The sequence below is a fragment of the Apaloderma vittatum genome, unplaced genomic scaffold (assembly GCF_000703405.1).
Source record: "Apaloderma vittatum isolate BGI_N311 unplaced genomic scaffold, ASM70340v1 scaffold40721, whole genome shotgun sequence".
In the NCBI taxonomy this organism is placed as follows: Eukaryota; Metazoa; Chordata; class Aves; order Trogoniformes; family Trogonidae; genus Apaloderma; species Apaloderma vittatum.
Genome location: NW_009699180.1, coordinates 9,244 through 21,122, shown reverse-complemented (window position 1 = coordinate 21,122; position 11,879 = coordinate 9,244). Strand labels below are relative to the sequence as shown.

The 11,879-nt window shown below is 39.6% G+C and overlaps 1 protein-coding gene across 1 annotated transcript; it reads right to left on the bottom strand.

Annotated features, from left to right (window-relative positions):
• Nucleotides 1-7,985: 7,985 nt before the first annotated feature.
• Nucleotides 7,986-10,069, bottom strand: LOC104280582 (neuroligin-1-like; the record flags this gene model as incomplete). The annotated part of the gene is made up of 2 exons (XM_009878266.1): nucleotides 9,269-10,069; nucleotides 7,986-8,060 (listed from the first exon to the last, which is right to left on the bottom strand). Coding segments are annotated over exons 1-2 (568 nt in total), but the record flags the coding sequence as incomplete, so codon positions are not given.
• Between the last annotated feature and the right edge of the window lie 1,810 nt (nucleotides 10,070-11,879).

Below are 11,879 nucleotides of genomic sequence, written 5' to 3'. Positions count from 1 at the left end.
TGCGTATACATATATGTCTAGATAAATGCATCATTTATATTCCATTATCACTGGGTCCATCTTGTTAGAACTATTGCTTTGAGAATGAGGCTTCTCAAAGACTAAATTCTCTTTGGTTCAGCTGGTGAATGCCATGTTCTCTTCACCTGTTCACTATGTTAATGTTAATATATTACAGACTGAAATCCAAAGAGTTGTGTTGGCAGAAATTATAAAAAATCCCTGTCAGGGCACTGGAAGGGAGCTTGACAACAAGGTTGGTGTTCAGCTTATGGTTAAAGGGCAGCAAGTACTTAGAAAAGCACCACAACCGTACAGGCAAATCGGTTCTTGTGTCGGCTGCCTCATCACAGAACCCTGACACAAGATGGTACAAACAGGGAGCTCTTCTCCAGGTCGTGGATGGGTGGTCTTTCCTCAGCTTGGGGCACGCCGGACATTATTGCCACCTCCAGGGTCTCCAGCTTCTTGGAGCTTTGTTCCTGCCCTTTTGTGGGCCATTAAAATTCCACATGAGAGTAGACCCTACAAAACCTCCTTAATCAGGCTTGAGCAAAAAACGAGCTGACGTGAATTAAATGAATTAAACGGAAGGTTTGCCTAACCTGCCTGAGCCCATCTGAAGTAACCGGGAAGAATGTGCATGAGTCATTCCCTTGAAACTGGGAGCAGAGACTGGAGGAGGAGCCCCAGCTGGTAGGTGGGAGGCAAGCAGCCGGGTGCAGGAGCGACGGGAGGCCCCTCCAGATGGATTGTACAGAGCTCCAGCCTGCCCAGAGCCTTGGCCCGACAGCTGGGTGCTGTCTTTAGAAGCAAAACCGAGATGGATGTCGCGGTAAGGGTGGCTGCATGGTTGCCAGTCACGCCATAGGTGCACTGTTCTATACCCGTCACTTAAGAACACACTGTACAGGATGTAAAAAACCATGATGAGAAAAAAGCAGAACGATAAAATCAGCGTAAAAATTACATATGCCTTGCTGCCATTTTCCATGACACTTGAAATTAACTGAAGGGAGAGAAGAGAGATCATCTGTACTCTACAGAAGGTTGACACGAAAGAGGATGAGAAATCTGTGATCCCGAGATTTTGGTAGGTTCTGGCATATGTTATCCTCGCCTGTCATTCCCCACCCACTCTGGAGGAGAGAAAGGGAGACGCTCCATAGGGTTCCTCTGCATCTGTACTGCTTAGTCCACCTCCTATGCCTGGAGCATCACACAGATCTGTGCTACCAGAAGTTTTTTTCTCTCTCCACAGCACCTGGATTTGAACTATTTGGACATTCCAATATATAAGCAGATCATCGAACAGGCTGTGCTTGCACATAGATCCTATTTGCTCTGGGCTGAGTCTTCTAGAAAGATTCAGCAAGGTGTGCAACCTTCTTCTTACACAATGCACCCTTCCCTTAAGAATCTGCAGTTTGGAGGTGTAAGAACATAGAGAACAGAAAGTAAAGACAGAAAGGCAACAGAGACAAATCCTCTCCCATGAGCTCTGTGAAAGCTTTTCTCAAAATAACCTTGGAGGGGTTTTACTGCCAGTTCATAATGTGGATGAATCACTTCTGATATTTCTGATAAAACAATATTCAAAACTTCAAAATCACTTCCAGTTCATTTATGCCACCATTTAATTAGGGCTTCTGCAGTATGTTACAAGGACATCATTATCCCCTATAATTGTATAATAATTACAATTTTTAATGAAATAATTGCAAGTACACTAGATGTGTAGATATAATTATGGTAATTACATAAATACCTGATTTTCAGCTAATAATTAAAGAAGGTCTTTCCAAAAAGGGTGAAATTTAACAAATGGAAAACTTCCAGAAAACAAATACAAATAATAAATGGCTGCCTCTTTCCTATAGATTTTGCTTTACTAGATTATACAGATACACTATGTGTATGATTTTCCACATGTTACAAAGTAATATAAAGACTAAAGAACAATTAAACCAAGTATTAAATCATATCGAGAGATTTCAGTACTTCGCCTCAGCAGGTCCTGATCCAAAACCACTCACATGAATATAATTCAAAACTAACAAGCCTACAACAGCTCGGCATCTCCTAAGACATTGAATTGTGAATTATCACTGAGAGAAGAAAAATGTGAACAGCACCCACAATAGCACACAAACTCTATTCTGATTCCTCCGATTCCATAAAGGGACAGACCCTGGACCACTACAAAGTACTTGGGAAAAGGAGGAAGGAGTCCCTGACAGCTGCTGCGGGGTGTTTTTTTGGTCAAATCTACTGGCTATAAACCTGCTAACACAGAAATCCTGCAGAAGATTTATTCTGCCTTCATTCCCCTTGGTGGACAGACCTTTACAAGGAATTTCAGTAAGAGAACTTCTTCCAGAACTTTATCAGAAACCAAGTAATTTTCCTTCTCTTCAAATACAAGACTAAACTTACCATGTGTTTCCTGTACTACCCATGCGAATAGGAAAGGGAAAAGCCATCCTCAATAAGAACACAGAAATCCCCAGCCAGGCAGACTGTGATTCCTGCTCAGATGGCATAAAGGGAGGAATTAGCAACGTGATTTACTGTTGCTGCTGACGTGTTTCAAAACACTCTGACAAAACTCTGGAAGAAAAAATCAACTGCAGCACCTGCACTATGCCTTTTCTACATGTCCTGCAATTTCTGCATTCACTCAGAGCAGCACTGAGGCAGCTCCAGTTCTGGCAGGAGACCACTCCGGTCCTGGCAATAAGTAGAATATAATTGCAAGCATGTCTTAAAGTCAGCTTTGTCCCACTTCTCTTAGCCTTGCATTGTTTGGTGCTGCTTCTTTTTAGAATAAATCTTCATTATTAGAAGCATGAGAAAGTAAAAAAAGATATATTAATATTAAAACAGAAGGACATGGTTTGATATCCCAAAAACAAATCTCATTTATGTTAAGCTCATTAAAGCAGTTGGGTTCTGAATGTAGAGTACAATTAATAATACTATACATATCAAAGTAGAGTAGACATGTAAATTTGACAACATAAAGTAAGTAAAAGTGAAGGGGGCTAAAGAATTATAAGTGAAAAGAATTTGGAAAAAAAAATTGGAATTATACTGGAGCAATACTCAAGGTATAAGCCGATTATTAACATTATAATTGAGATGATACTTAAGAATGGTTTGACATGTGTAAGCATCATGTTTCAAGCTTTGAAATACATGCAAAGAATTCTAAAAATATTTGTATCCATGCGTATTATAAGGAAAAAAAAAAACAAACCAAAAAGTATAAACACAGAGAAAAGCAGAGAAATAATAATAGAATACAGTGCCAAAAAGGACCAGAAAAGCAAGCAGAAAATAATAGTTATCCAAAAGTGATATTAGATACTCAAATGTTCCTCCCGAAAATGCAGAAACATACGGAGGCAGCTTTTTTAAAAAATATTTGTCCATTCTAGCTTTAAATGATAAATTAGAAAGCAGCAGATTGACAGGAAAACCATCTCACAGTTGTTTACTGAGCACGACTGGTCCAATCCGAGAAGGGCCACGGGAAGAAGCACAAACCAGTTTTATCCGACTTAGTATTATCAGGGTAACAGTACTATTTTAGAGCCTGTGTGTGGGAGGATGTAGAAAATGAAAAGCAAGCAGTAAAATAATGGACAAGGAATGGAATTAGATCAGAATTTAAGACCCATTAGAGCTATAAGCATGTCAAGGTATATGAACAAAGCAATGACAGCACGACTACTGTGTGGTCAGCAAGAGCCCAGAGTCTGGACAACCAGACATTTACAGAGGAATCTGAGCAGTGTTGATGGCATTTAAGATGACTGGAGCCTTAAAATGCAGTCTGCAAAGTTTTCTATTGTCAAGCATTGGCTCACCCAGAAAGAGGACCATAGAAAGTGCATCGGAGTTTAAGCATTTTATTTTATTTCAAATATGACATAAACCTACTGCACATCTTTGAAAAATGCTGCTAACTGACACTAACAGCTTTAGCTTGTGAAAGGATGAAAAGGTCTGTACAAGACAATGTTTGCTTCATTATCCTCTTCCATGTATTACTAGTGAAATAGGAACTGCTGCCGTGGTGTCTGAGGGATGAAAACCAGGAGTACAGTGCTTCACAAAGGAATAGAAAAATAGAGCAATCTTGGTGTCTTAGTGCATAGCACTGGAGTTCAGGATTACAGACTATGTTTGTGCCTGCTGATACCACGGGGATGAATTTTGGCCTCCCAAGGCCACAAGGAGGATGGAAGCTCTGCAGTCAGGAGCCACTGAGGGTGAATGGGGGCAAAACTTCCTCCGTGCACATGCAGCTGCTGACACAAATATTCCACAGGCAAATCGTTCGTGTTGAATTTTCAAAGGGGCCTAATGAAGATACACACTCTTTTTAAAGGCTGATACACATCAAAATATGCACTAAGGTGGCTCTGTGGGCTTTGACACACACTCTCAAGTCACCAAGAGCCCTGGCAATGGTCTGCAAACACATGTTCTTAGCTCACTGGCAATGAAACTGCATGTGTTGTATTAATTCCTCTTTTCCAAAAGTTGATAACTGTGCAGTTCTAGGATAGTTAAATGGAGTGTTGGATCAAACACTCAACAGAAACACAGGGTAACAGGCTAAATTTGGCTCTTTTTATTTCTGCTTAGATTTGTAAAAAAGCACTCCACACTGCCAAGCTTAAAAGCCTTAAAGTTATCTGTGCCGTTTACAAATCACAACGGAAGTAATCTATTCTCCATTGAAAACAATTCCATTTTTCAAAGCAGGATGAGATCATAGGGCTGTGATTGGTGTTTCATTTTCAAGAACGCATTTGTATGTATGCATACATGTTCCTGTGCGTCCATAGTAACCACAGCCACAACCCAGAAAGGGTGGTGGTGGGAGTTTTGCTCTGGAAATCAAGTAGCCTGTTAAAAGGCATAAATATTAATAGAGCTGTCTAATCCTACACTCTCAAATGAGGTAGTTCAGATCATGATTCCTTGCATTTAAAATTCATTCACTGCACCAACTAGAATAAGAAACAGAAGCCACATGCGAAGAAGTCACTGATGTTGAGCGGTCTCCTAGCCACTCATAATTCCTAAACATAAAAGGAAGGATCAAGTGATTTCTTTTCTTATTCTACTCTCAATGCTTCAACAAATACTAATGCATCCTAAACTGCACATGCCTAGTCCCTTGAGACTGAGTATATGTCATATTAGCTACAACAACTCCACCTTCACATTTGCACGTTCAGGTATCTTCAGATAATACGAAGGCTTTAATAAAGGGTCACAAGAAGAAGCATACTGTCATCCCAAGGGCAGAACACACAATACTACAGCTTTCTTTTAGTGGTCGTAGTTGGGATAATTTTCAGATTTTCCTTATGTTGTTGCCATTAGAGTAGAAAATTCATTGTGCAAACTGTTGCGACGCAAAGAATCATATCATAGAATCCTAGAATGGCCTAGGCTGGAAGGGACCTTAGAGATCATCTACTCCAACCTCCCTGTCATGGGCAGGGACGCCACCTCTCGACTAGACCAGGCAACACATGGGGACCAAGCGGGAATCGAACTCGCAACCTCGGTGTTGTCATTGTTGTCAGCACCACTGCTCAAACCACTGAGCTAACTGGCTCCCTATAAGAAATTAATATAGAGTGTTAAAAAAACAGAGGCATGCAGCTAAAGCAGAATGTATGGACCTTTCAATAGGTAAAAAATCACACAGAATTCTGGCTCACAAGTGAAATATCTGTGCCTCGACTATAAAGTAAAATAGAGATCCGAAATACCAAATGGAGCTCAAAATTAGTCAGGAATTCACTAGAAATGATGCAAAAGTTTGTCAGGAAATATCACATGATCAACAATATAATTATTATCAGTCAGTACAATGGTGTCACCTACAATATAACCTAGGCTCAAGTAAAATTCATAATTATGGAGTGTAGCCTCTAAAAACACAACACAAAATTAATCAGATGCCTTTGGACAGATTTTGTAAAGCCAGCCCTAGGACACAGAGAGGTTTCTGCTTGTATGCATTCTCATGACAGAATTAGTAACCTCTGACCTTCACAAATCTGAAACAGGAGACACAAAACCAGATGATCTTTCTTTGTCTATTGAATCAGCAAACTGAAGATGAAGCATACTGAAAGAGAGGCATCCCTATTTAGCAAAGAGTATGCTATATTGTCTCATTCCTCTCCATCCAGATCCAGCCCAGTATTTTGCAGTCTCTGCAGTGTGCACATCCAAATCTCACCAGGAGGTGGTAATGGATATAGAGCTCATTACAATCTCTAGCACGGCTCGTGGATAGATCTCCTTTCATTTCTGCATCTATCTTCATTAGATTGCTCCCTTGTTTTTCAGAAACTTGAATTTTATCACGTCCCTCAGCCGACAATTAACTACAGATACTAATTTATTGATCTGATTCGATCTACTTCATGTAAAAAATAAGAATCAAACAATACACACAATAGCATATAGCTGTTGGTTCAGTCACTTTGAATTTATATATCTTTTATTAATTAAAAAGATGGTGTAAATGTCTGCCTCTTATTTTCGCTTTCTAGCAATTTTCTTTGCTAAATGGAATGAAATTACTGTAACCTACAAATCCAGCAAAAGAGAGAATGCTGGGCCTTTTTTCTCACAGAAAACCAAGGCTATTTTCCAGCTGCTGTTGCTGCTAAGACGCTGTGACTCTACTGGAACTTTGTTCTACAACTTGATGCCTTTTATCAGTAGGTACGGGGGCAATCCAAGTCAAGGATTAGTTTAGGTTATATATAGGTGAGTAGATCATGAGTTACTCAGAGAACAGAGATTACTACAGCTACGCCAGCTGCCCGGGCTGAAGGTGTTCAGGAATTCTTTGCACTTGCCAATGTGAAAAGGTAGGCTTTTGCTGGTTTTTATTGTGCTGTGCGAGCAATGAATTTAACTGGAAAAGTACCTATTGGATTTTAAATAGCTCTCTCTTTATTCTCCTTCAGGCTCACGGAGCAATAAACATGACTTTCTCATCCACTGGGCTCTCCCTCCCTTTACTTTTGCAATTTTTCTGATGTATTTTTTTTAAAAATATTTTCTCATAGGAGAAAAACCACTTTCTGAGAGCAACGATGGAGATCTGCATCGTTATTTATGACTTTGTGAATCAGCGTCTGGGTGATAGGAAGTGAAAGTTGCTCAGCTAATTACACACGCTTGATGAACTGCGTAATAACTGCTGCAGCACTGCACATTAATTGAATGCATATAAATGACAGCAGTTATTCTAACTTGAATGATGTGTGAAGAAGCGACGTTGCCCACAGTACCCTGATTATATTTGTTTCCAACTTTGGGAATCCAGCTTAAATGATAGTATTTTTACAGCACTGAGGAAAAACTCCCTGTTAGAAAACATTAGAAGTTGCCTCAAAGCCCAGCACTTCAAAAACAAACTGCCTTAAGTCACTGGAAGTAGATTTAGACATCTAAAAAAGCATACATTGAGCAGCTACAATTAACAATTAATAATTAACAACTAGCTACAACTAACAGCCAGTAGGAGCTGTAAGAGCAAAAAAAGCTGTGAAATGAGGCCACTGTCAGTTAGATGCCTGGATATTGCTTCAAAACCCTAACACGGAGTTTACAGAGTTGAACTTTGCCCAACTCTAAACAATTTCCTGCTATGACACTTTCCTAAAACGTGTTTATTCTGGAATAACAGGCACATATAGCAGCTGATATAAAAAGTATGCATTACAGCTAATAGGCAGCCCTGTATGTCCACACTACTCTCTGTTTATCCTAAAAGCATTCCAGATTCAAATGCAGTCCAGCTACAAAAAAGCCCATTATTTTAAAGGAAACAATAAAGAAAAATAGTTTGTTGTGCAACAAATGTCTAAAGCAGTACAATATTAGTACTTTAAACTAGTACCAAATTCCTACTTTAAGTCAGTACCAAAACATACCTTCTGTACCACATACCAACTGCTTTGGGAATTTACCAACGCGCACAAAGAAATCTGCAAATTCTCCCATACTATCTAGCACGAAAAGGGTAGAAGCCAAGTTTCTGAAGCTTCCACAAGCAGCCTAGTTTCCAAAGTACCATGTCACAATATTTTAACATGTCCTTTTCCCCCATTAAGAGATTTTCGGCTTCACAAAGAGAACTGTAATCACGTAATAAAGGAAATCAACGCTCGCTTGTAAAAGAGTGTAAAGGAAAAGAAGCGTTTCACATCTACGTTTCAGGGAAGTTACTCCCGCTCCAAGGCATCGGGGTGTAGCACATAGAAAGTCAATGCAGATTTTCACCTCTGCCTTGCTATAACACATCACAGCCACTCCTCTATACCACTGGAATATAGAGCTGGGGAGCTGTGCCAGCAACTTCAGCAGCACTAACACCGGGCGCCAGGCATGCGAGCCACCTCCTATGCATACATATACAACATGTTGTATCTACATACGAGTGACAGACACTCCTCTGAACGACGAGGCCAAGACAAGGTCAGCACGAGACAGGGCAAGAGAGACGATCAGCTGCGACTGAGTTCAGGCTTTACCACGGTCCTCTCTTGAAATACCTTTCTGGCTTCATTAGGACAAGGCAGTCCCTAACAGTTCACAGCATCAGCACATCAGCCTCTTTCAGCTGTATTATTTGTTCTTCCTTTGCAAGGTTTCGAGCTTTCCCCCATATTTTTTTTTTTTTTTGTCCACTTTATACATACCTCCTTTTCTACAAATTTTCTTGCCGGGTTTTCTGGCACATTCCTTGGATATTCTTTTGACTGAAAAATGAATAGAAGACTAGAAAATAACATGGAGCTCCATCACAGACAGTAGGAGCATGCAACACCACTATCTAACTTAAATATGACCTGCTTTATTAGGTGCGGAAGATTCTCAACTTGTTGTGCCTGCACATGCAATGAATAAGATGTTGATGCATCTTCCCAGAAGTCAGTGGGTGGCAATGAGAATTAGGTACCGACATTGACCTAAAAATACACGTGCTGTGGGAGAAAAAAAATGAGTGTAGACAGAAAGAAAAGAAAAAAAAAAAAGAAAAAAAAACCAAAAACCAAGGACAGATGCGTACACAGATAAGCAACGTGCATACATATAATACGCTGGCATGCGAACAGAGAAAGCCATGCATGCTACCAGTACACAGAATTAATATTGTTAGAACGTAGAACAGGAAAATAAAAAGATCTCCCTGTTTTGCCTGCTATTAACTCACCATCCTCGGTTGGGACATAGATATTTAAATAGAGGCAGTCTTCATTCTGATCTTGTACATAGGTGGAAACTACATCCAAGTTATTAGTAAACCACACGGGAAGCATGACTTCAGGCAACCTGCCTTCTATAATGTTCTGGGGGCACACTGGAGCAAACTGAGTGGTATTTTTGATATCTGCCCAGGGAGACGGAGGCTCAGGAGGTTGGAAGCGGCGCTCCCCCGTTGGAGGGGCAGCATATGGAACCCCAAGAAACTGAATAACGGGCCCCAAAATCTCATTATTAAGTTCCTTCTTAATCCCTCTTATCTTGCCAAAGTTGGTGGTCACCACTGGGTTGGTATCATCCAGTTTTTGGGAGGACACAGCTGCAACGTGAAGCAAAAATCCAAGCATAGAAAAAGCAAAAGTGGCATTCAATCCCGTGTGTACCAGGCGGACTGTCAGCGCTCTCCATGCACAGTTCAGCCACACGGATCTTGGGAAGGCCATGGTCCCACATTAGGTGTGTAACTAGAGTGAAGCGATCTGATTTGTATCCACTGGTGAGAAAACGGGGCGACCGAAGGAAACAGAGCACGTTTCCTAAATAGGTGCCTGTCAGAAAAATCTCAAAAGGCTTTTCATGCGGTAAGTATCTTCCATTGATTTCACACTTATTGAAGCTGCATCTTCACTCAGCACTATTTATCAGACTACATCCTATTGACAATTCTGTTTTCCATAGCAGCAATATGAAGAGAGCAGCCATTTACTGCAGAATCCCCTCTTATAAATCAAATCCAGTTAGCCGCAGGTCTATATCCTGGAGAAAATGAAAATAAATCATTAGTATGAAAGAGCTAATATGAGCAGAGTGATAACTAGATGTTTTACAAGTTATTTACATACATTAATAGTTGCTAGAGTCATGTAAGTAAACTTGCAGTAGTTTATGGGTCCATGAAATGGTGGGTGAAGCACTGATTACTGGATTATTTTATAATGTCACCTGTTGAATTTATAGAGCTTTTTCAAAAGAAACAAGGCCCACAGAAAATACATTTTTAAAATTCACCTTTTAAGAACAAGCAGTTTGCTGCCAGGCTACATTACATAACGGTTGATGTTAATATTTTATTTAACCTAATCAGCTCATAATCAAATTTCACCTTGTTTGCACAAGTTGATTTATCAAAATGAAAGTAATTATTTCTGAAAAAAAAAGATACTGAAATTAAGATAGACGAGTGTACTGAAGACTCAAATGCATTTTATTTCATTAAAAGGAGATTTTAATACATAACAAACTTTTTTTTCATTTTAAAATACAACTTCTGATTAAAACATTGAGGCAACTGGAACATATTTGTAAGGATAGGAAGAATTACTGTGCTTATTCATGATAACCTGAATTTCAATACTTTACATTGTTTTCTTACAACACATTTCTCATAGCTGACGAAAAATACCTACAGAGTAAAATGTTCACATCAATGTAAGACCAGCCTCTGCTCCCACTGAGGTAAATGGCAGACTCTGAGTTTGCAGAGAAGTATAGCTGGACTTCAGTGGGTTTTCTTGAAAAGTGATCCGGAAAAGGATATGAACAGACAGTTTCGGGAAGGAGCTAAGCATCACAATTTTTACCTCTGGCCAATCCTGCATTCCTCATAAACTACTGACTCCAGTGAAAAACTAAACTGCATGATGAATGCACTCAATCCCTACCATCCTTAATTTATAACATAAACAATAAGTGTTCCCACAGGACCGTGGAAATCTTATCTTTCATATACCCACATGCTGACTGAACAATATCCTAGAAAAATAATCAGTTGGGATCAGAGACTGTATAATCTCAAATTCCAGATCCTATTTTCAACTACTTTCGCTCAGAGATGCAGTGTTCCAGCACTTCTGCAAATTGCTCAATGCATATCATTACATCTTCCATATTCACGTTAAACATATTTCCAACACGACTTACAATATCCTATTATTTAAGATGCAGCATTATACACAACATAGCAGTGTAATCTTACACTCCCTATTCAAGAGCGTGTAATGCACAAGAAAGTGGGTTTGCTTTGTACAGGAAACATTTTAAACCACCTGTTTTTGAAATGGCATTGGCAGCTTTAATGAGAATTGTTTTGGTTTTTTTTTATCATGTCCATACACATTGTAGAGACAATTCAAAAGAACGGCTTGTCTAATAGCCAGGCTACCCTGCAGTTTGGGTTATTAAAAAGGAGATTGTAAAAGCTATATAGGACAGCAGGAGATTTGGTTCATGTCTAGTGTTCCTTTAGCTCTGAACAATCTATCTCAGGAGGCAATAAGGAGATAGATGAAGCTTTTCTGCAATTTTCTCTCTCCCTTTCTTTCTCTGCTAATTCTAACACCTTCACTGTGAAACTGCATTAACAAACAGGCTTATATCCTTCACTCTCCAGCTCCAAATTCTCAGTATTTGCTGGAAGCGCACCAATTTAGTTGCAGAAAATAATTCCCCAAACTTGATGTACGTGTTTGCATTTAGTTTAATAAACATACACTGAATAGCATGCAGACAATTGCCTCTTGGAAGACTGTTGCTTTGTTGCACTTCAAATTTTGAAGGTAGTA